At 43.6% G+C, this 22,443-nt stretch overlaps 1 protein-coding gene across 1 annotated transcript; it reads left to right on the forward strand.

Moving 5' to 3' along the window:
• The first annotated feature begins 520 nt into the window (after positions 1-520).
• Positions 521-21,550, forward strand: LOC117559725 (5-hydroxytryptamine receptor 3C-like). Its single transcript, XM_034236413.1, has 9 exons — positions 521-636; positions 1,219-1,379; positions 1,481-1,525; positions 1,982-2,088; positions 2,290-2,459; positions 2,789-2,952; positions 10,014-10,224; positions 20,643-20,849; positions 21,192-21,550. The coding sequence occupies exons 1-9, from the start codon at positions 582-584 to the stop codon at positions 21,494-21,496; spliced, it is 1,425 nt and encodes a 474-aa protein (XP_034092304.1). The 5' UTR covers positions 521-581; the 3' UTR covers positions 21,497-21,550.
• Positions 21,551-22,443: the final 893 nt, after the last annotated feature.

Genomic DNA, 22,443 nt, shown 5'->3' on the forward strand with positions numbered 1-22,443 from the left:
AGTTATTTCCTAAAATGCTTTAGCACCATTTAATTAATGAGGATTCAATGTAATTTGGGTGTGTTGAGTCCTGCTAGCATCATGGTTCTGGATATGGTAATGTCAGTCTGCAAGCCTAATTGCATTCCCATGACCCTCAGCTTTCTCTGAGTCTTGAGCAAATTATGTCTATGGTTACATACAAAACCATTCAATAACTAATAAAAGCATATGTATACAGTGCTGTTTTTTTTGCCTTGGCTTCAAATGAAAGGAAAACATATTGACATCTAATTAAAGTTCACAAGAAGATGATTTAAAAACCTGTTGTACAATCCAAACATTCATTATGCAAAAGCATCAGACAAATGGCTCCCTGAAACAACTAGGAGTACACTATAGGGCTTAGCCTACAGTAGCTCGTGCTGAATTATCAAATTATACAGTCAATATTTGCCTCTGGAGGAGGAGACACACTTAATGGGATTACTCCTAAAATCATATTGATCCACCAAAAAGTCTTCATTTGAAGGAGCACACTGATGACTTTTGTCTTGTAATGTGAGGCATTTCTCAAGATAACGGCTTAACCTTGACGGAAAATGACAGAAATGAATTCTGTTAAGCTCATCTTTATCTGTTTCATGCTGCTTCACGGTAAGACACATTGACTAACAAAATTGACAAAGAAAACAATCTGTTACATTTAAAAGGTGCACTTCAGTTACATCTGGTCCTCATGGTACATTGGGAAAAAAATTAAATACATAACATGATAAGGATTCATTTAAAAATGTACTGTTATGTTTGTTGTCAGTAAATACTTAATTAGAAACTAAAGTTAAATTCAATAAATGTATTGTCTTCTAAATAATATAAATGTTGTGAATTTCAAAATAAATATCAGATTAATCATGTCACATGTTAATTATCTAGTTAGACTCCATTTTAAGAAGGGGTGAGGAGTCTTTATGTCGGACGTTTATATTGAAGCCCTGTTTCAGGACGCAGCACCCATCAGTGCTCCCACTTTGGGATTTGGACATTAATATCGCAAAAACAGCCCTTTTGTTTTTCCAATAATAAAATAGCCTGAACACAATCCACTTGGTATACCTTTACCGTATACAGCAAACAAAGAAATATCTCCTATGCTTTGATGTCCAAACCATTAAAAAAAACTGGGACTGTGCCTGTATTTGAGCTTTATCACAAATTATGCTTTCTGTTTAAACTCAGGTTTTGCAGCAGCATTGAACTGTACCAGCCCTACACCTGAATCCTTGTTTGGTGAACTTGAGAAGGATCTATTCCCTAAAAAACTACTGCGACCTGTTAATAGTTTTTCAAGTCCACTTAACATAACCATTAGTATCACTGTGGTGGGAATAATAGGAGTGGTAAGTCTTTTCATGCCTTTGCTGAAAAACATTTTCAATTTTCAACATTTTCTTATAAGTCATCAACGGCTAATTGACTTAAAACCTTTTCTCACCTGCAGGAGGAACAATTCCAAACACTGACAACACTCATATGGCAAGTTCTGGTAAGTTCTTAGAAAACTGAAACAAGCATCAACTAAGTATTGGACTATTTAAATCCACTACATTGATTTTGTATGCTATTGTTGCAATTATTTTTAATTATTATGATTGCATTACCGCAGATTTGGAGGTGTATCTTTTTGAATACCACTGAGGGGTAAAAGTCTGGTGTTGGATTTCTCTAAACACTCAAAATAATATGTGAATGGCTTATCAAATTACTGTAATACACTTTATGCCTAATAGTTTAAAATTACATAACTGGAATAAACTTCAGTTAAAGTTGATTTGATATGTCAAAAGTCTTGATTTATTTTTATTTTACTTAAATAATGATATAATGGTGTTTTGGACCAAACGTTGTTGTAGTGAATTTAGGTAGTGAGTAGTGACACATAAATATAACAAAGTCATTTTTCAAGCTGTACCTCAATTGGACGTTGATCTGTTTTATGCAGGAGTGGAATATAGAGGGACTGAGCTGGGATGACAAGGAATGTGGAACCTCAAGAGTCTCTGTCCCACGAGAGAAGCTTTGGATCCCAGACATCCACATTACAGAGTTGTAAGCTAAGAAGACAGTTTTCCAAAAACATTTGTTAAAGTTCTCAGAGTACAACATTAAATACAAATGTAAATAAGCAATGACAAGAGTGGGCTGTGGGAGAGGGATATTAACCGTCTTTTCCTTGTATTCCTCTCTCCTCATAAAATGTATTATGTTTATTTCCTAATATATAAAATGTTTTTTTATATTCTTTTACAGCATGACTGAGGACAAATCTCACAAAACTCCCTATGTCTACATCAACAACACAGGTCATGTATTTGATGATAAACCGATCGCAGTGATCAGCTCCTGCATATTGAATATCTACTATTTCCCCTTTGATATCCAAAACTGCTCACTGACCTTTGGATCCTATCTACACTTTAGTAAGCCTGCTTAAACATTAAACACAGTTGTTCAAAACTATTTTTTTAAAACTGCATTACTTTTTTCAAACATCACTAAAGCATAAAATACCAAATGTATAAGTAGTCACTGTGGTTGTTTACTGTAGGTTAACTTATTTTTACCTTAACGTTTTGATAAAGAAATGTGTGTGACACAAGGTTACACAAAATATCAGATTTGTTGTTGACAAAATCACAAATTATACAATTTAAACTGTGTAAAGTCCTTTTAAAGGGTCCAAATATCTCAATGTGTGGAGAGATAAAAACTACTAAAAACTAAAACTTTGCCTTTAATGTTATTCAAGATACAGACATCAGGATGGTTCAAGGCTCTTCATCTGAAGAGATCCTGGAGGAGTCCCTAAAGGTTTCGAAGACCAACGGGGAGTGGGCGCTCATAGGGGTCCATGTAAATCCTGACGCCCAACTGGTGTTAAATGAGGGAAGCTACTCAGAGATCAAATACTATGTAAGCACTTTTAACTACTTACATTTTTCATGGTCACTCATTTTTTATTAGATATAGCTGCACACAATCCCATACTACATGCTTATTTGATACAATATAGACAAGTCATAGTATACTGTGAGTTTAAAATAAATCAACATACTTAAAGTTTCCTTTATGGCGTTCCGAGCATGAGGAGGATGTAAGGCAAGGCAAGTTTATTTATATAGCACTTTTCAACACAAGGCAATTCAAAGTGCTTTACAAAAAATGAAAGAGATTCAGAAAATGGCATTTAAAATCAGTCATTAAAAAGAAAAGCTAATAAAATAAACATTAAAAGAAAAAAGTACATGGATAAAAGTTACAGTGCAGTCTAAGATATGAATAGTTCAATTAAAAGCAGCGACAAAAAGAAAAGTCTTCAGCCTGGATTTAAAAGTAGTCAGAGTTGTAGCGGACCTGCAGGTTTCTGGGAGTTTGTTCCAGATATTTGGAGCATAATAACTGAACGCTGCTTTACCATGTTTAGTTCTGACTCTGGGGACAGAAAGCTGACCAGTCCCTGAAGACCTGAGAGATCTGGATGGTTCATAATTTAGCAGGAGATCAGAAATGTATTTTGGGCCTAAACCATTCAGTGCTTTATAAACCAGCAGCAGTATTTTGAAATCTATTCTTTGACACGCAGGAAGCCAGTGTAAAGACTTCAGAACTGGAGTGATGTGATCCACTTTCTTAGTGTTAGTGAGGACTCGAGCAGCAGCGTTCTGAATTAGCTGCAGCTTCCTAATAGATTTTTTAGTGAGACCTGTGAAGACACCATTGCAGTTCAAACCGGAGAGACGTGATGTAAGAATTACATATTTATTGTTTACACGTCATATGAATGAAATGATTGCCATGATAGTACAACAGGAGAATGTAATGGTGTTTGGCGATTAGGCCCCCGGTTTGCAGGATAATCATTCAGGAGGGAAAGCACCGCTCCGATGAAATCCCCAAAACCAGTGAAGTATGAATACTGAGATGAACTGAGTTGCTTACCTTGTGGGGTGACTGGTGATCTGGGAAGGAGAGATAATAGATTAACACGTATATGAGCGACACTGTGCCGGAATCACTGCCGGAGCTTACTGGTCATGCTGAGACTCTGACTGCCGAAATCAGTGCCGGTCTTATCTGAAAACGACCTGCGGGTCGCATGCCTGGCCTGCAGGGCTTGACTACGCCGAGGAGCGAGCGGTTTCGTTTTGTAACGGTGGCCCAACGTCCACGACACCGAAGTGTACGGTAGCCTTCCGCTACGACACCGAAGTGTACGGTGGCCTTCCGCCACGCCTGACTTCGCAGGCTATATATATATATATATATATTTCTCTTTATTCTTTTTCCTTTGTTTTGTAACTGACACCGAAGTGTACGGTGGCCTTCCGCCACGCCTGACTTCGCAGGTTATATATATATCTTTTCTTTACTCTTTCCTTTGTTTTGTAACTGACACCGAAGTGTACGGTAGCCTTCCGCTACGACACCGAAGTGTACGGTGGCCTTCCGCCACGACACCGAAGTGTACGGTGGCCTTCCGCCACGCCTGACTTCGCAGGTTATATATATATATATATATATATATATATATATATATCTTTTTTCTTTACTCTTTGTTTTGTAACTGACACCGAAGTGTACGGTAGCCTTCCGCTACGACACCGAAGTGTACGGTGGCCTTCCGCTACGACACCGAAGTGTACGGTGGCCTTCCGCCACGCCTGACTTCGCAGGCTATATATATATATTTTTCTTTACTCTTCATTTATTTTCCTTTGTTTTGTAACTGGCACCGAAGTGTACGGTGGCCTTCCGCCACGCCTGACTTCGCAGGCTATATATATATATATATATATATATATATATATCTTTACTCTTTCTTTATTTCCTTTGTTTTGTAACTGACACCGGAGTGTACGGTGGCCCGAGTCCACGCGGACTGCAGGAAATACATTTTACACTGATGCATTTGAGCAAGGCCTGGGAATGAAATACCTGTGTGCCGGAGATGAAGCCCGTTACATGTAGTTGCGGCGTGAGACGAGACATTATTCCCTGTGGGCGGGGCCCGCGGAATTAGGACAGGAATGCAGTTTTGAATATCGGGAACCTTAGTGAGACATGTATACTTGTGAATGTGTTTGAGCCACCACCAGTTATATGTATAACTACCATAGTTAGGGTCTGAGAGATCTTTGGGAAGCCCGTACGGCGCTGATGTCCGGACGAATGAAGGTTGTGAAGGCGGAGGAGGACCACCGTCCTAGTTGTTGTAGGGATGAGGTAGAGAGACCTTGATTAGCAGCAGAGGTGGCTGCACCTATCCTGAAGGAATGCCCGGGTATGATATGGGTGATAGGCTGGATTTAGTGAGAACTTGCTTGGGTAGAAATTGACGGGGCCATGGCCCTGCGAACCACTCTCCCTGGAAGAAACCCCCCAAAACCCATGGATGGGCGGCATCCGTGAAGACCTCATTGAGTCAGAGGAACGCACGAGGCCATCGCCGCTGATGCTGCATCCAGGAGGCGGGAGATGAACGAGCGCCCCTGGGGGATGACGTGCATGGCGAAGTTGAGGTGTCCGAGAAGGGAGAGCAACTGTTGTTTTGTGATAACTTGTTGCTCGCAGTATGACTTGGTGATGTCCTGGATGCGCTGCGATTTGTCGTTGGGGAGAGACGCCTTCATGTCTATGGAGTCGAGGATGATGCCTAAGAACTCTAAGCGTGTGACGGGACCTAACGTTTTCTCTTTGGAGAGAGGGACACCTCACTCCTGAAGCAGTGTTTAAGCTTGGCCAGTGAGATCCCTGAGCTGTCCTGTGGTGGGTTTATGGGGAGGAAGTCGTCCGGTAGGTGAAGGACGGAGGGGATTCTGACGATGTTCAGCAGGATCCAATAGAGCGCTTCCGAGAAGGAATTGAAGATGCAGGGGCTGCTTCTGCACCCGAAGGTCGTGCGAACGCGAAGATAGAGTTTGGACTCCCACTTAATACCGAACAAGTTCCACTGAGACGGATGAATGGGGATGATTTGAAGGCATCGGTAATGTCCGCTTTGGAGAGCCGAGCTCCGTGCCCTGTGAACTTGATCATCTTTATTGCATTATCCACTGAGGCATGGTGAAGGGAGAACTGATCTGGAGGGATGATGCTATTGACGCTGCAGAATGGGCCGGAGCAGGGAGCGGACAGATCGAAAATCAGCCTTTTATTTACGTGTGGCTATTCCGATGGGATTTGAACGGAACACTGAGAAGGGGGAGGAGCTAAAAGGACCGATTATATATCCTTTGAGAAGTTCTTTGTCGATGAGCTGGGAAACTATGTTGGGTTCTTTAGCGGCTGACTGTAAGTTTCTTGCTACGAAAGTCACTGTGGGAGATGGGAGGACCCCTACCCTGAAGCCTTGGGAGAGCCCTGACGGGAGATAGTCAACGAACACGGAATCTGTAGATAGCGCAGCTGCTAGCTGAGGGATGTTAATGGGAGTGGAGGGGTGATATTCCAGAATGTTTTTTTTTTTTTTTTTTTTTTATGTTTCTGGCGCAGAGCCACTGTGACGGCCCGTCCACACGGTGGCGTGCGTTACAGCTTCCGACGCTTCTGCCCATTCACTTTGAATGGGGTGACGTCACTTTTAGTAGAACTGTATTTTGGGAAGCGACGTGGAGCGTTTGCTGGCGTTGCTCGCTTCAAAAAGTTGAGCAATGTTCAACTTTTGGCGCCTCGGCAGAAGCGTCAGCCAATGAAATCCCGTTTATGCAAATCTGCCGGTACAAGCGCTAGCCGATCAGACCGCGTGTATGTTGGGAGAGACTACGCAGGTAATTCCTCATATTCCAAAAATGTGAGGGAAAATTCATTATAGCGGTAGTGAATCACCCGGTGCTGTATGATCAGTCTCTGTTCATCTACCGGGATACAAACCAGAGGAGCGAGGCATGGAGGGAGGAGGCAGAGACAGTGGGTGAAACTGGTAGGTTTTCGCCTGTTGGGGATTTTTTTCTTTTTTTTTTTTCTTTCCAATTTACTCAGTTTTAACATTGCTATTGCTTTGTGTGTCGGGGGCAAGAGATTCATGTGATTGGTTGTTGCTGCTGTGCGGACCAGTAGCGTAGGCAGAAATTTACTTTAGGGTGGGCCTGTAAAAATATAGGGTGGGCCAGATTTTCTTCTGCGCATCGGAAACTAACCACGATCCCGCCGGTACCGGTGGCAGATTACTTTTAGAATACTTCCTTTCCTCTTCTTTTCTCCTCTTCTTTTTATCTTTTCTCCTTTTCCTCTTCTTTCTATCTTTTCCTCTTCTTTTTCTTTCTCTTTAGAATACTTTCTTTTCCATAACAGATGGGTATGTTTTGGTGAACGGGAGACACGTATTTTTACTGTTTTAATGGCTTATGAAGAGCACGAACACAACATTTTAGTGTCATTCTGGACAGCTCTCTCATCTGCACCGCACATAAAAAGAAAAACTCACCCAGACTGCATTCTTTGTACTGTCTTAAAACCTTTCCTTGGAAAAGTTTATGCATTGTAAGGTGTCCTTGGGTGCTTTGAAAGGCGCCCCTAAATAGAATACATTATCATTATTATTTATTATCTGCAACGATGTAATCACTTTTAAAACTTTTCCCAGTTACTTGCCCCATGCATTCGGCAGCAGCAGGCCATTCAGTTAGATTTGATCCCGTTATGAATGTCATCATTCCGACAATAAATAAATGCTACGTAAACGTTATCTTCCACGTTTTATCTAAACATCTCCGTTTCTACCTTCCAATATGTTTTGAAAGAGAACTCTCTCTCTCTCTCTCTCATCTGCGTGCGGGGCGGGGCCTCACGGACACGCTGCATCTCTCGCTCGCAGATACGCTGCAGCGCTGTGCACACGGTTCTGCCGGTAATGAATATTACATTGTGAGGAAACTTTCCACCAATAATTCCAATAAGTATTCACTTCAGGTTTACGAAAGTAACTGCACTCAGTTTACTCGTTTTTCAGATGTAACGCCAGCTGAATATACTTTTTTTTTTTTTTTCTTTCTTTCTCTTCCGATTACGTAACACCGTTACATGTATTCCGTTACAACCCAACCCTGTGTAAGGGTCGAGTGCAAACGTTTTCGTTAAAACTAGTACCGGAGTGCAACGGAAGTTGAAGCTCCTGTGGCGGAGTCTTCCAGAGCCTGGAGGCGAGCATCGATAGCTATCATGGAGCTAGCCAGGGATTGCAGGGAGCCGGCCGCGCTACTCTCCATAGGGGTGTGTGACGCTACCGGACTGGCGAGCCTGAGAAGGGGTGGATTTTTTGGAGGGGGACGGGATCCTGGAGGGCTCGATTTCCTGCCCTTTTTTTTTTACCTCCGCGGCTGCGGCCTCGTCCTGCTCTCTGGGAAGCTGGCTGGAGCTGCTGCCCCGGACTGGGGAGCTACGCTGGAGACCTGGTCCGAGAGCTATCGCAGCTGAGAGAGAGTGAGGCCTGGGGCTGTGGGAAAGCCCTGCTGCAGGAGCCCGGCGATGAGGAAGTCTTCCTCTGTTGATAAGCCGCTGTGGGGAGCCGAACCGGGATCGGAGACTTCCAGAGAAGGTTCGTGTTCCGAATTGTCCGAGTTGGACATCTTGAGCTAGTTGTTTCTTACGGTTTTTCTCACGAGAAGCAGTATTGTATTGCAACTACCATTGCGTGTGATCATCTGCAATGACAACTGACAGGGAGGAAGAGCAGGTATTTAAGGCATTTAGCATGTGCAGCGATTGGCTGCTGAGGCGTGACGCCCTCATATTTAATGAGGGGGGGAAGGGAGCCATAGAGTGACGTGTAAGTGACTCGAGTTAGGTCTTCCTTATTGAACTTGCGCTAAAGCTTTCATTAGTCGAGTCTACTGAAGATAAAAGCATGGACAAGTTTTTCCAAATCCTGCTGTGACATTAGTCTTTTAATCCTAGATATATTCTTTAGGTGATAGTAGGCTGATTTAGTAACAGTTTTAATGTGACTGCTGAAACTCAGGTCAGAGTCCATGACTACACCTAGATTTCTGGCTTTATCTGTTGTTTTGAACATTGCACACTGAAGCTCAGCGCTAACTTTTATACGTTCTGCCTTGGCTCCAAAAACCATTACCTCAGTTTTATCTTTGTTTAATTGGAGAAAGTTCTGACACATCCAGTCATTGATTTGTTCAATGCACTTACTCAGTGTTTGAATTAGAGCATAGTCTCCTGGTGAAATTGTTACGTAAATTTGTGTGTCATCTGCATAGCTATGGTAACTTATTTTGTTGTTCTTCATTATCTGAGCCAGTGGTAGCATGTAGATGTTAAAGAGAAGAGGCCCCAAGATGGAGCCTTGAGGAACCCCACATGTCATATTTGTCAACTCAGATGTGTATTTACCTATAGAAACAAAGTTGTTTCTGTCCTTTAAGTAGGATTCAAACCAATTCAGAACTGTTTCCGAAAGTCCCACCCAGTTCTCCAGTCGGTCTAGTAATATGCTGTGGTCAACAGTGTCAAACGCAGCACTGAGATCTAATAATACTAACACTGAAGTTCTGCCACTGTCTGTGTTTAAGTGGATGTCATTAAAGACCTTTACAAGAGCAGTCTCAGTGCTGTGGTTTGGACGAAAGCCTGACTGGAACACATCGAAACAGTTATTTTTAGATCAGTTATGTAGAGGATACAAAAGATGCCCAGGTGGGATTAATAATAGATGATTGCAACCAGCACAACTAGTAGATCACAATAGAGGGAGCCAAAACTTTTCAATGCACAGAATTTCACAATGTGGAAATGTTTTAAAAAGGAAAGGGGCGGGTTATACAAAAATATAGGCCTAATACACATACAAATGTATATCAATGGGGATGTATACAGATAAAAATGCCAAACATATTGCATTTTTTTTTAATTGACACTATGTGAAAAGAAACCCAAAGTGAATTGATGAGCTCAGCAAAAACGTATTATCAATCTCAAAAGACTAGCAAAAAAGTTGAGGTGTTGTACCTGTGTCCGTTCCCAAGATCATTTTGAGACGTCGGCCAATCCTCTATGTGGTGAACCTGCTGATCCCCAGCTGCTTCCTCATCACAGTGGACCTCTTCAGCTTCCTGCTGCCCCCCCACAGTGTGGACAGATCCTCCTTCAAGATGACCCTCATCCTGGGATACACCGTCTTCCTGCTCATCATGAACGACCTGCTGCCAACCACTGGCGAGACTACGCCTCTCATCAGTGAGTCACACCTGCTGTGAAATGTTTACTCATTTTATTCCAAAGAGGTTTTTAAGTGAGTCATTCCTAGCATTGGGTGTCATCTCAGCCAGGTTTAAAGAGTCAGGATTTTTTAATTTAATCTTAATGATGGCTTGTTAAAGTATTAGACGCATATTTTGGTCCAGCTCATGACATTCTGGTCAAATAATTACTGTTACTTTGAAATATAGTGACAGGGAGGACATTTTCTGCAAAACTTGGCTACTGCTACTTGTTGGATGATAATCAAGCTAGCAACATATAAATATATTTGAATAATGTATTAACCACATCTTCTAAAAAATACCAAAAGACACATACACACACACACACACACACACACACACATTCACACCATATGCAAAAGGCAACTCTACAACTCTATACAAAGTATTTATTATGACATTTGTGGATATAGTAGAATTTTGTTGGTAGGCTACTCCAGTCTTAGCTTAGTCAAATCTGAACACACACGTTACTTGTATTATCTTGGGTTCATCATGCATTACTCTTACCCGGTGTATCTTTATCCCCGATGTCCATCTCGATTAAACGTCCAAACATCCATCCATCCATCCATCTTCTCCCGCTTATCTGTGGTCGGGTCGCGGGGGTAGCAGTTCCAGCAGAGAGCCCCAAACTTTCTTTTCCCTGGCGACATCAACCAGCTCTGACTGGGGGATCCCAAGGCGCTCCCAGGCCAGCGAAGATATATAATCCCTCCACCTAGTCCTAGGTCTACCCCTTGGTCTCTTCCCAGTTGGACGTGCCTGGAACACCTCCCTAGGGAGGCGCCCAGGTGGCATCCTAACTAGGTGCCCGAACCAACTCAACTGGCTCCTTTCAAAGCGAAGGAGGAGCGGCTCAACTCTGAGTCCCTCCCTGATGACCGAACTTCTCACCTTATCCCTAAGGGAGACACCAGCCACCCTGCGGAGAAAACCCATCTCGGCCGCTTGTATCCGCGATCTCGTTCTTTCGGTCATGACCCACCCTTCATGACCATAGGTGAGGGTAGGAACGAAAATGGCCCGGTAGACAGAGAGCTTTGCTCAGCTCCCTTTTCGTCACAACGGTGCGGTAAAGCGACTGCAGTACCGCTCCCGTTGCTCCGATTCTCCGGCCCATCTCACGCTCCATTGTTCCCTCACTCGAGAACAAGACCCCGAGATACTTGAACTCCTTCACTTAAGGACTCATTCCCTACTTGGAGTGGACAGTCCATCGGTTTCCTGCTGAGAACCATGGCCTCAGATTTGGAGGTGCTGATCCTCATCCCAGCCGCTTCACACTCGGTTGTGAACCGATTCAGTGAGTGCTGAAGGTCGCAGACCGATGAAGCCATTAGAACCACATCATCTGCAAAAAGCAGTGGTGCAATCCTTAGTCCACCGAACTGCAGACCCCTCCCCCATGACTACGCCTCGAAATCCGATCCATGTATATTACAAACAGGATTAGTGACAAAGCGCAGCCCTGGCGGAGGCCAACCCTCACCGGAAATGGGTCCGACTTACTGCCGAGGACCCGGACACAGCTCTCGCTTTGGGAGTACAGAGATTGGATGGCCCTGAGTAGAGACCCCCTCACCCCATACTCCCGCAGCACCTCCCACAGTAACTCCCTGGGAACTCGGTCATACGCCTTCTCCAAGTCTACAAAACACATGTAGACCGGATAAGCGTACTCCCAGGCCCCCTCCAGGATCCTTGCGAGAGTAAAAAGCTGATCCGTCGTTCCACGACCAGGACGGAATCCGCATTGTTCCTCCTCAATCTGAGGTTCGACAATCGGCCTGACCCTCCTTTCGAGTACCTTAGAGTAAACTTTCCCGGGGAGAATGAGTAGTGTGATGCCTCTGTAATTGACACACACCCTCTGATCCCCCTTTTTAAAAAGGGGAACCACCACCCCGGTCTGCCACTCCTTCGGTACTGTTTCCGACTTCCACGCAACGTTGATGAGACGTGTCAACCATGACAGTCCCTCAACACCCAGAGCCTTCAGCATTTCCGGGCGGATCTCATCCACCCCCGGGGCTTTGCCACTGTGGAGTTGTTTAACGACCTCAGTGACCTCCCCCCGGGAGATTGGTGTTGATCCCCCGTCATACTCCAGCTCTGCCTCTAACATAGAGGGCGGAGTTGTCGGGTTCAGGAGTTCCTCAAAGTGTTCCTTCCAACGCCCTAACACTCCATCAGTTGAGGTCAACAACGTCCCATCCTTACTGTACACAGCTTGGATGGTTCCCTGCTTCCCCCTCCTGAGGTGTCAGACAGTTTTCCAGAACAACTTTGGGGCCGCCCGAAAGTCCTTCTCCATGTCTTCTCCGAACTTCTCCCACACCCGCTGCTTTGCCTCGCCACGGATGAGGCTGCTGCCCTTCGGGCCTGTCGGTACCTTGCAACTGCCTCGGGAGTCCCCCGGGATAACAAATCCCTGAAGGCCTCCTTCTTCAGTCGGACGGCTTCCCTGACCACCAGGGACTACCAGGAGGTTCGAGGGTTACCGCTCATTGAGGCACCTAGGACCTTGAGACCACAGCTCCCCGCCGCGGCTTCGGCAATAGAGGCTTTGAACACCGACCACTCTGGTTCAATGTCCCCAACCTCCACAGGAATGCCCGAAAAGCTCCGCCGGAGGTGTGAGTTGAAGGCCTCCTGAACTTGGGCCTCCTCCAGATGTTCCCAGTTCACCCGAACTACACGTTTGGGCTTACCAGGTCTATCCAGAGGCTTCCCCCCGCCACTCGACCCAACTCACCACCAGATGGTGATCAGTTGACAACTCCGCCCCTCTCTTTACCCGAGTGTCCAAAACATACGGCCTCAGGTCCGATGATACGATAACGAAATCGATCATGGACCTTCTGCCTAGGGTGCTCTGGTACCACGTACACTTATGAGCATCCTTATGTTCGAACATGGTGTTTGTTATGGCCAATCCATGACTAGCACAGAAGTCCAGTAACAAACCACCACTCCGGTTCAGATCAGGGGGGCCGTTCCTCCCAATCACGCCCCTCCAAGTGTCTCCATCATTGCCCACATGTGCGTTGAAGTCTCCCAGCAAGATTAAAGACTCCCCTTCAGGAGCCCCATACAGGACTCTTTCCAGGGTCTCCAAGAAGGCCGTATACTCTGAACTGCTGTTGGGTGCATAATCAATCAATCAATCAATGTTTATTTATATAGCCCAATATCACAAATGTTACATTTGTCTCAGTGGACTTTACAGTTTGTACAAAATATCAGTATGACAATATGACACCCTCTGTCCTTAGACCCTCACATCGTACAAGGAAAAACTTCCAAAGAAAACCCACAGTTTAAAGGGAAAAATGGGAGAAACCTCAGGGAGAGCAACAGAGGAGGGATCCCTCTCCCAGGACGGACAGACGTGCAATAGATGCCGTGTGTAAATTGAAAAGATAATACATTTGCAACATAGGTAGTCCAAATGTTTGGAAATGCATGTGTGTATAATAGGAAAATGAATCCATGAGGATATCCATCCAGGACCTATGATCCAGGACCACAGCCACGACTCAAGATCCAGGGCTCGCGATCCAGGACAGAGGAGCGCAGGATCATCCATGACTCCGGATCCCGGCGTATATAGACACCAAAAAGAAAGACATTTGGGGAAGCTGGGTTAATCGGAACATGAGAGTACACAGGTATAGACAGAGAGAAGGAAGAAGTAAGATGTCCCCCGACAAACTAAGCCTATATCAGCAAAACTAGGGGCTGAATCTAATCAGCCCTAACTATAAGCTTTATCAAAAAGGAAGGTCTTAAGCGCACTCTTAAAAACGGATAGGGTGTCTGCCGCCCGAACACAAACTGGAAGCTGATTCCACAAATGTGGAGCTTGATAAGAAAAGGCTCTGGCTCCCATTGTACTTTTAGAGACTCTAGGAACAACCAACAACCCTGCATTCTTGGAACGCAATGCCCTAGTAGGACAGTAGGGTATAATGAGTTCTTTGAGGTAAGATGGCGCCTGCCCATTAAGGGCTTTGTAGGCGAGAAGAAGAATTTTAAATTCTATCCTGTGTTCTATAGGGAGCCAGTGTAAGGCAGCCAGAACAGGAGTAATGTGGTCCCTTTTCCTAACTCTGGTTAGTACACGAGCTGCAGCATTTTGAATCAGCTGAAGCGACTTGACTGACTTCTTGGTACACCCTGATAATAAAGAGTTACAATAATCCAGCCTTGAAGTAACAAATGCATGGACTAGTTTCTCTGCATCGTTTTGAGGCAAGATATGCCTGATTTTTGCAATGTTACGTAGATGGAAGTAGGCGGTCCTTGAAATTGATTTTATGTGGGCGTTAAAGGATAAATCCTGATCAAATATAACACCAAGATTCCTTACAGTCTCACTGGAGGCCAAATTAATGCCATCCATAGTAAGTATATCCTTAGATAATTTGTTTCGTAGATTCTTCGGGCCAAGTACAATAACTTCAGTTTTGGTCGTGTTTAACATCAAAAAGTTTAAGGTCATCCACGTTTTTAAGTCCTTAAGGCAGTCTTGAATTTTATTTAGATGATTAATTTCATCAGGCTTGATTGATAAATATAGTTGAGTATCATCCGCATAACAATGAAAGTTTACAGAATGATTCCTTATAATATTGCCTAACGGAAGCATATATAATGTGAACAAAATAGGTCCGAGCACTGAGCCCTGTGGCACTCCATGGCTAACTTTGGTTTGCGTGGAAGATTCATCATTGACACGTACAAACTGAGAGCGTTCAGATAGATAGGACCTAAACCAGTCTAAAGCAGTTCCCTGTATGCCAACTAAGTGCTCTAGTCTTTGCAATAAGATATCATGGTCGATAGTATCAAATGCAGCACTGAGATCGAGCAAAACAAGAATAGAGACACGTCCCTTGTCAGAGGCTATTAGAATGTCATATGTGACTTTAACCAGAGCTGTCTCTGTGCTATGATGTGTTCTAAAGCCAGACTGAAAATCTTCAAATAAATCATTGTTTTTTAAGTAATCACACAACTGTTTTGCGACCGCTTTCTCAAGAATTTTTGAGAGGAACGGAAGATTGGAAATAGGTCTATAATTGGCTAAAACCTCTGGATCGAGGTTGTGCTTTTTAAGAAGCGGTTTTATCACTGCTACTTTGAATGATTGTGGAACATAGCCTGATAATAAAGACATATTCATAATATTTAATAAATAAGTGCTAATTAATGGAAAAACTTCCTTCAACAGCTTAGTTGGAATTGGGTCTAACATACACGTTGATGGTTTAGAAGAGAGAATCATTGAATTTAATTGTTCAAGGTTTATGGCTGAAAAGCATTCTAGTTTACTATCTAGTGTAATATTAGAACTTACGTTTCCGGGAGCTGTTGATAACACTATACTGGTCAAAGGCAAGAGGTCATTAATTTTGTTTCTAAGAGTAACAATTTTATCGTTAAAAAAGCACATAAAATCATTACTACTGAGTGCTATGGGAATAGAAGGCTCAATCGAGCTGTGGCTCTCTGTCAGCCTGGCTACAGTGCTGAAAAGAAATCTTGCATTATTCTTATTCTCATCTATTAATGAAGAGTAGTAGGCTGCTCTCGCTTTACGCAGTGCTTTCTTATATTCATTGAGAGTAATATGCCAAATTAAACGAGATTCTTCAAGTTTAGTGGAACGCCATATCCTTTCAAGTTGTCTCGACTTTTGCTTTATTTTGCGGGTTTCGGCATTATGCCATGGAGCTAATCTATGTTGTTTTATTTTCTTCTTTTTCAAAGGAGCAACAGAGTCTAATTTTATTCGCAGCGCATCTGTAGCACTATCAACAACATGATCAATTTGGGGTGGTGTACATTTTGTATAAGTTTCCTCCCTTACATGCAGACATGCTATCGAGTTAAGTATTGGTGGAATCTCTTCCTTAAATTTGGCTATAGCACTAACAGATAGGTTTCTGCTGCAGGAGCTTTTGACTAATGCTTTGTAGTCTCGTAACAGTACTTCAAAAGTTACTAAGAAATGGTCGGATAAAGCAGGATTATGCGGTTCGACTAATAGTTGCTCAATTTCAATACCATAAGTCAGAACAAGGTCGAGAGTGTGATTATAGCAGTGGGTTGGTTTATTTACACTCTGACAAAAACCAACAGAATCTAATATAGAGTTAAATGCAACAGTAAGGCTATTTTTATCATCGTCAACATGAATATTAAAGTCACCTACGATAATTACTTTATCTGTTTTAAGAACCAAAGTTGATAAAAACTCAGAGAATTCAGATAAGAATTCTGAATAAGGACCTGGTGCACGGTACACTGTAACAAATAAGATTGGCTGCAAAGTTTTCCAGGTCGGATGCGTAAGACTAAAAACGAGACTTTCAAAGGAGGTATAATTTAATTTTGGTTTAGTATTGATAAGTAAACTTGAGTCAAAGATTGCTGCAACTCCACCTCCTCGGCCCGTGCCTCGGGCAATATGAGTATTGATATGGCTGGGTGGAGTGGCCTCATTTATGCTGACATATTCTTCATGTCTCAACCAAGTTTCAGTGAGACAGCATATATCAATATTATAATCTGATATTAAATCATTTACCAATATTGCTTTAGATGCTAGAGATCTTATGTTTAAGAGACCACATTTAATATTCCTGTTTTGTTGCACTGTAGTAGTTGTTACATTTACTTTTATTAGGTTATTATGTATGACACCTCTATTAGGTTTTACCTTAACTTGTCCTTGGGCAGACACACACACCGCTAATATTGGGTATTTTATTGGGTTCGGGATTCCTATGGATGACTGCCTAGGAGAGAGCGCAGAAAAGCGTGTAAGACTGCGACTCCGCCTCCTGGTCTCAACTCCAGTTTGTCATGGATTAAGTCCACAAAGCCCTGAAATGTTTGCCGAAATGAGATGTGCACCTTCCAAAGTAGGATGAATGCCGTCTCTCTTAATCAGACCAGGTTTTCCCCAGAAGGCTGTCCAATTATTTACGAAGCCCACATTGTTTGCTGGGCACCACCAAGACAACCAGCGCTGAAATGATGACATGCGGCTATACATGTCATCATTGATCAGATTGGGGAGGGGACCAGAGAAGATTACGGTGTCCGACATTGTTTTAGCATAACTACACACCGACTCCACATTAAGTTTGGTGCATTCTGATTGGCGTATACGAACATCATTACCACCGACGTGAATAACAATCCTACTGTATTTACGTTTATTTTTAAAGTTTAAGATGCGCCTCAACGTCGCCCGCTCTGGCCCCCGGAATGCATGTGACTGTGGAGGCTTCGGTCTCTAATTTCACGTGTCTCATAATAGAGCTACCAATAACCAGAGTTGGCTTCTCAGCGGGTGTCTCGCTGAGTGGGGAATATCTGTTAGATACGTGAACGGGTTGGTGGGGACCTGCGGGTTTCGCGTTATGCCTCTTCTGAACAGTCACCCAGTCTCCCTGCTGCTCGGGAGTTGCCGGGGGACGGCTAATAGGAGCTACCTTTTGCCGGTCCGCACCGGCTAACATGGGCTTTACTGTAGCTGAGTTACTTTCTAAGATGCGGAGCCGGGCTTCTATGGCTATGATTCCCGCCTCCAACCTAACAACTATACTACATTTAAAAACATGTACCGGTACCAGTAAAGGAGGTAGGGAAGTAACCAAACATGAGACAGTTAGAGCAGGAAATAGCACCCGACGGTGGGGAAAGAGCCATGGCTAGCTATCAAGCTAAAGTAGCTACCGTTAGCAAACCCGAAAAGAGTGTAGGCAACTGTGGAGTTACAGTCGCTAAGAGAAAGAGAGTTGTGAGTGCTTAAGTTATAGTAACGTGTGATTACAACGTCAGGCAGTTGCCGTGATCAAGAGTTTTAAAACGATCGATTAAGTTAAGATAATAAGCTATCAGCAGCAGAACAGGCACATGGGATACCCGGAGATGACAACAACCGGAAGTTACAACATGCTTACCGCAATAGTGCTTACCGCAATAGTGGTCCGCATAAGCACACACAACAGTCAGAGTTTTCCCCCCCATAACCCGCAGGCGTAGGGAGGCGACCCTCTCGTCCACTGGGGTAAACTCCAACAACGAAGCACCTAACCGGGGACTTGTGAGTATCCCCACACCCGCCCGGCGCCTCACACCTTGAGCGACTCCGGAGAAGAATAGAGTCCAACCCCTATCCAGAGTAAGGTTCCAGAGCCGACGCTGTGCGTAGAGGTGAGTCCAACCAGATCCATCTGGTAATGCTCCACCTCCCGCACAAGCTCCGGCTCCTTCCCCCCCAGAGAGGTGACGTTCCACGTCCCCAAAGCCAGCTTCTGTCGCCCGGGTCTGGTCCGTCGAGACCCTCCGCTTTCACTGCCACCCTTCTGGCAGCGCACCCGACCCCATCGCTGTTTCCCGTAGGTGGTGGGCCCGCGGGACGGAGAAGCGGAGGTGTTGCCCACGTTGCCTTTTCGGGCTGGGCCCGGCCGGGCTCCGTGGCAAGCCCGGCCACCAGACGCTCGCCGACGAGTCCTCCTTCTGGGCCTGGCTCCAGAAGGGGACCCCGGGCATCCTCCGGGCCGGGTATCCTCACTTCTTGTGTCGTCTTTCATGAGGTCTTTTGAACCAATCTTAGTCTGGCCCCTTGCCTGAGACCAATTTGCCATGGGAGACCCTACCAGGAACACAAGGTTCCAGACAACACAGCCCCCAGGTTCATCAGGGCACACAAACCTCTCTACCACGGTAAGGTGCTGGTTCTTCAGAGAGGAAACGTCCAAACATCCAAACATCCAAATAGAAATCGTAGAAAAAATTCCCTCCTCATAATTGTGGAACTCGCCTAAGAATCGCTGTTTTTAAGCTTTTTTAAGTATCAAAATAAAGCAGCGATAGTTGTTTCTATATCCATAGGTACATTACAAAATACTCATATTAATAACTAATTCGGCATACTTTTAATTTGCCTATTTGCAAACCAATATATGCTAAAGAAATAAAGGGTTCAAGCTGTAGCCCACAGCAGGGGCGGATCTAGAAACATATTCATGGGGTGGCAAGAGGGTGGCAGGAGATTTTGAGGGGTGGCATACCCTGGCAGAAGTATATGCTGATGTAATCGCAGTCATATCAATCAATGTTAACCTCGGAAAGCCATAATATTGATATTTTAACTAAATAACATTAGGTGACATTATTGTGGCACAACAGTAAATCCTTAAATATAAATATATAAGGTGGCAGACATAATATAATGAATTTTAAATGAACAAACTGAATGAGTTTGTTTCACTCTTAGACCAGCAGAGGTACCAAATATGCAGACTGCTGCAATAAGTACATTAATTAACTGTCTCATCGAATCGATGTTTGTCTGAATTAATATGATAATATTAACAATCATATCATTCCTATCAGCTGTCAATCACTGCATCAGTTAGGGTTCAAAAACGTGTATTCAGCTAAAACATATACATCACTGCAGTTATTATCCAGTGGAAAGCCCTTACCTACTGGCCTAGTTAAATCAAAGTGGTTACTTTTTTTTGGCTGGGCAGTGTAGTTTTACACACCGTCTTATTTGACTTTCTCAGGACTTAAAGGTCCCATGTCATGGCCATTTCTACTGATCATATTTCCATTGTTGAGGTCTACTAGAATAGATTTAAATTGTGCAATTTTCCAAAATCACATTGGTTTCAAACCAATGTGATTTTGAATATGCATGTATGTGTATTGTATTGTATTGTAGTATGTGTATTCACCAGGTATTCAATCTCTGTCCTAAACGGCTTGTTGGAGCTTGTTGGAGCTCGCCCCGCCCATAAATGATAAAAATGAAACAAAGGATCCAGCTTGACAAAAACCTCAACCTGCCAATGGGTTTCTCCCTTCTCCGTTCCTCCTTGTATAAAAACGCTTCAATGACTTTGTTTAGTGGGTTTACTTGGAAATAAATATTCTGGTTATGGTCTGGTTATTACAGTAGGCACGCCAGTATTACATATACAAGCAGTTAACAGGTTATTAAAGTTGAATGTAAACAGTATTTCCCCTATGAGATTATAACCAGGATATGACTAAAGAGGGTTACTAATATGCAGTGGTGGCCCCAGGCTGTCTGAGGAACAGGGGCGACGGAAAATAAAAGGTAATTTTAAGGCAATCCTAGAGGTCATTTGCATTTCCTTCACTTGAAAGGAGCACCAGGGCATGTTAAAATATATTTTTTACTGGATCACATTTTATACACGGGAAGGGCACCAGAGGGGAACTTTTACTGCATGTTTTGAGTCCAGCAGTGCTACATATGTATCTCATAGAGTACCTAATGAGAAATGTGGTAAATCCTCCCTGATTTTGTTTGATTTTTTTCTTTGTTTACTGCAGATGTTTTCTTCTCCCTCAGTCTCGCTCTAATGGTGGCCAGCCTGTTGGAGACGGTGTTGATCACTTATGTGCATTTCAGCTCGAGTCAGTACAGTGCGGTCCCTCACTGGCTCAGTGTCATCGTGCTGCGATATCTAGCTGTCGGTGTCTGTCTCCCTCCAAAGAAAAAGAGCAACAGAGTCACTGTCGTCCTCTCTCCTGCTAAAGGTTTATTATTATTATTTTATTAAATACAGATATATTTATATTTTACTCAAAAATTCCAATCTTTCCACTGGTGTACACATGTCGCTCCAGAAGCCCCCTTTGGTTGGATTGTATTCAAAGTATTGCTGCCATGGTTTACCTTATGCAGAGATTTCAAGCAGTAGGATAACAATTGAATGTTTTAAGTGTCCTGATGATAATTTTATATTACACCTGCCATAAAGAAACTATTCTTCATACCCATTGGATAATCTATTAGACTGGGAAATAGACGTTTTCCGCACAAGTTTGTCTTTGTCACATATGTTCGATTTCAAATAAGCTGTTCTTTGTTTTTGACAGAAAAAGAAAAGGATTTCAGCTTCAACAACATCTCAGCAATTCATCTTCAGCGTACCCCTGGTGAAACATCTCCAGAAAAACAGCCTGTGGAGCCGGCCCTGGAAGAACTGAGGAAGCTGAGCAGAGATCTCTTGGCCGTCCGCTTCCAGATGGACAAACACTTCCAGGGGAGCACCTCCTCTCAGGAATGGCAAATGATCGGGATAGTCATCGACCGTCTGCTGTTCGGCTTGTACCTCGTCTTCATCATTGTCAGCTTCATCACTATTATATGTATCTGGAGCAGGAGCAGCTATACAGTATGATTAACATAGTGCAGGGGTGCCCAACCAGTCGATCGCGATCGACCGGTCGATCGCGGGGAGATTCCCAGTCGATCGCGAGATGTGTCTAAAAATAGAACAACAATATTCTGTTTTATCGTTAATGTCCTATAACATAATCTTCCCGTGCCAGAATAATGCACTTGAACGCACCAAAGCTTTGTGATTGGCCGGCGTGACCCCATGTCACGTGGCTGGTGGGCACTATTTCGCTGAGGTTGTCCGTGTCAACAGGAGTGACAGTCCGCACACACACAAGACCGCAATTATGTCAGAAGCAAAAAAGCCCAAAATATATAATTTTCACTCTGAGTGGGAGGATGATTATTTTTGTATCTATTCCAATTCAAAGTCCTTCTGTCTCATCTGCCATGCGAGCGTGGCTTTATTGAAGAAGGGTAATTTAGGAGCGGCATTTCAAAACAGTGCACAAACGCTACGAGACGGAATTCCCTCCTAATTCTGCCCTACGCTCCCAAAAGGGGAGGGACCTGAAAGGACAGCTAAATGCACAGCAGCCCATTTTCACCAGGCCCAACAACAAGAGCAAGGCTGCGACCATAGCATCTTATCGTGCCAGTCACGTTCTTGCGAAACACATAAAGTCTGCAAAGACTGCAAAGTTGTGAAAGAAGCATTCCTGGAGGCTGCCGACGCGCTTTTTGGGGACAGTAAAAATAACAGAAACATTTCAACAGGTTTTCGATATACGAAAAACTCATGTTAGATACCGTTATTAATCAGCCGTAAGTTTTAGTTAGTTTGAACTTATTCATTATAATTATTGTTCAAAATGGTATAAGAATGCACACTTAAATTGATTATAGTCTATCATCAATTCAGGTTAAGAAACTAGTGTTGCTTACATCCTATTTTAAAGGCATTTATTTTTATACTCCACTAAAATGCAACAAAAAAAGGGTTTGATT

This window comes from Gymnodraco acuticeps, unplaced genomic scaffold (assembly GCF_902827175.1).
Source record: "Gymnodraco acuticeps unplaced genomic scaffold, fGymAcu1.1, whole genome shotgun sequence".
Classification (NCBI taxonomy): domain Eukaryota; kingdom Metazoa; phylum Chordata; class Actinopteri; order Perciformes; family Bathydraconidae; genus Gymnodraco; species Gymnodraco acuticeps.

Bases quoted from the DNA above. Each gene is read 5' to 3' on its own strand.
- LOC117559725 (XM_034236413.1), top strand. From the start codon at position 582: ATGACAGAAATGAATTCTGTTAAGCTCATCTTTATCTGTTTCATGCTG. The intron at 1,380-1,480 runs GTAAGTCTTTTC...TCTCACCTGCAG, and splicing joins TGGTGGGAATAATAGGAGTG to GAGGAACAATTCCAAACACT. The intron at 2,089-2,289 runs GTAAGCTAAGAA...ATTCTTTTACAG, and splicing joins GACATCCACATTACAGAGTT to CATGACTGAGGACAAATCTC.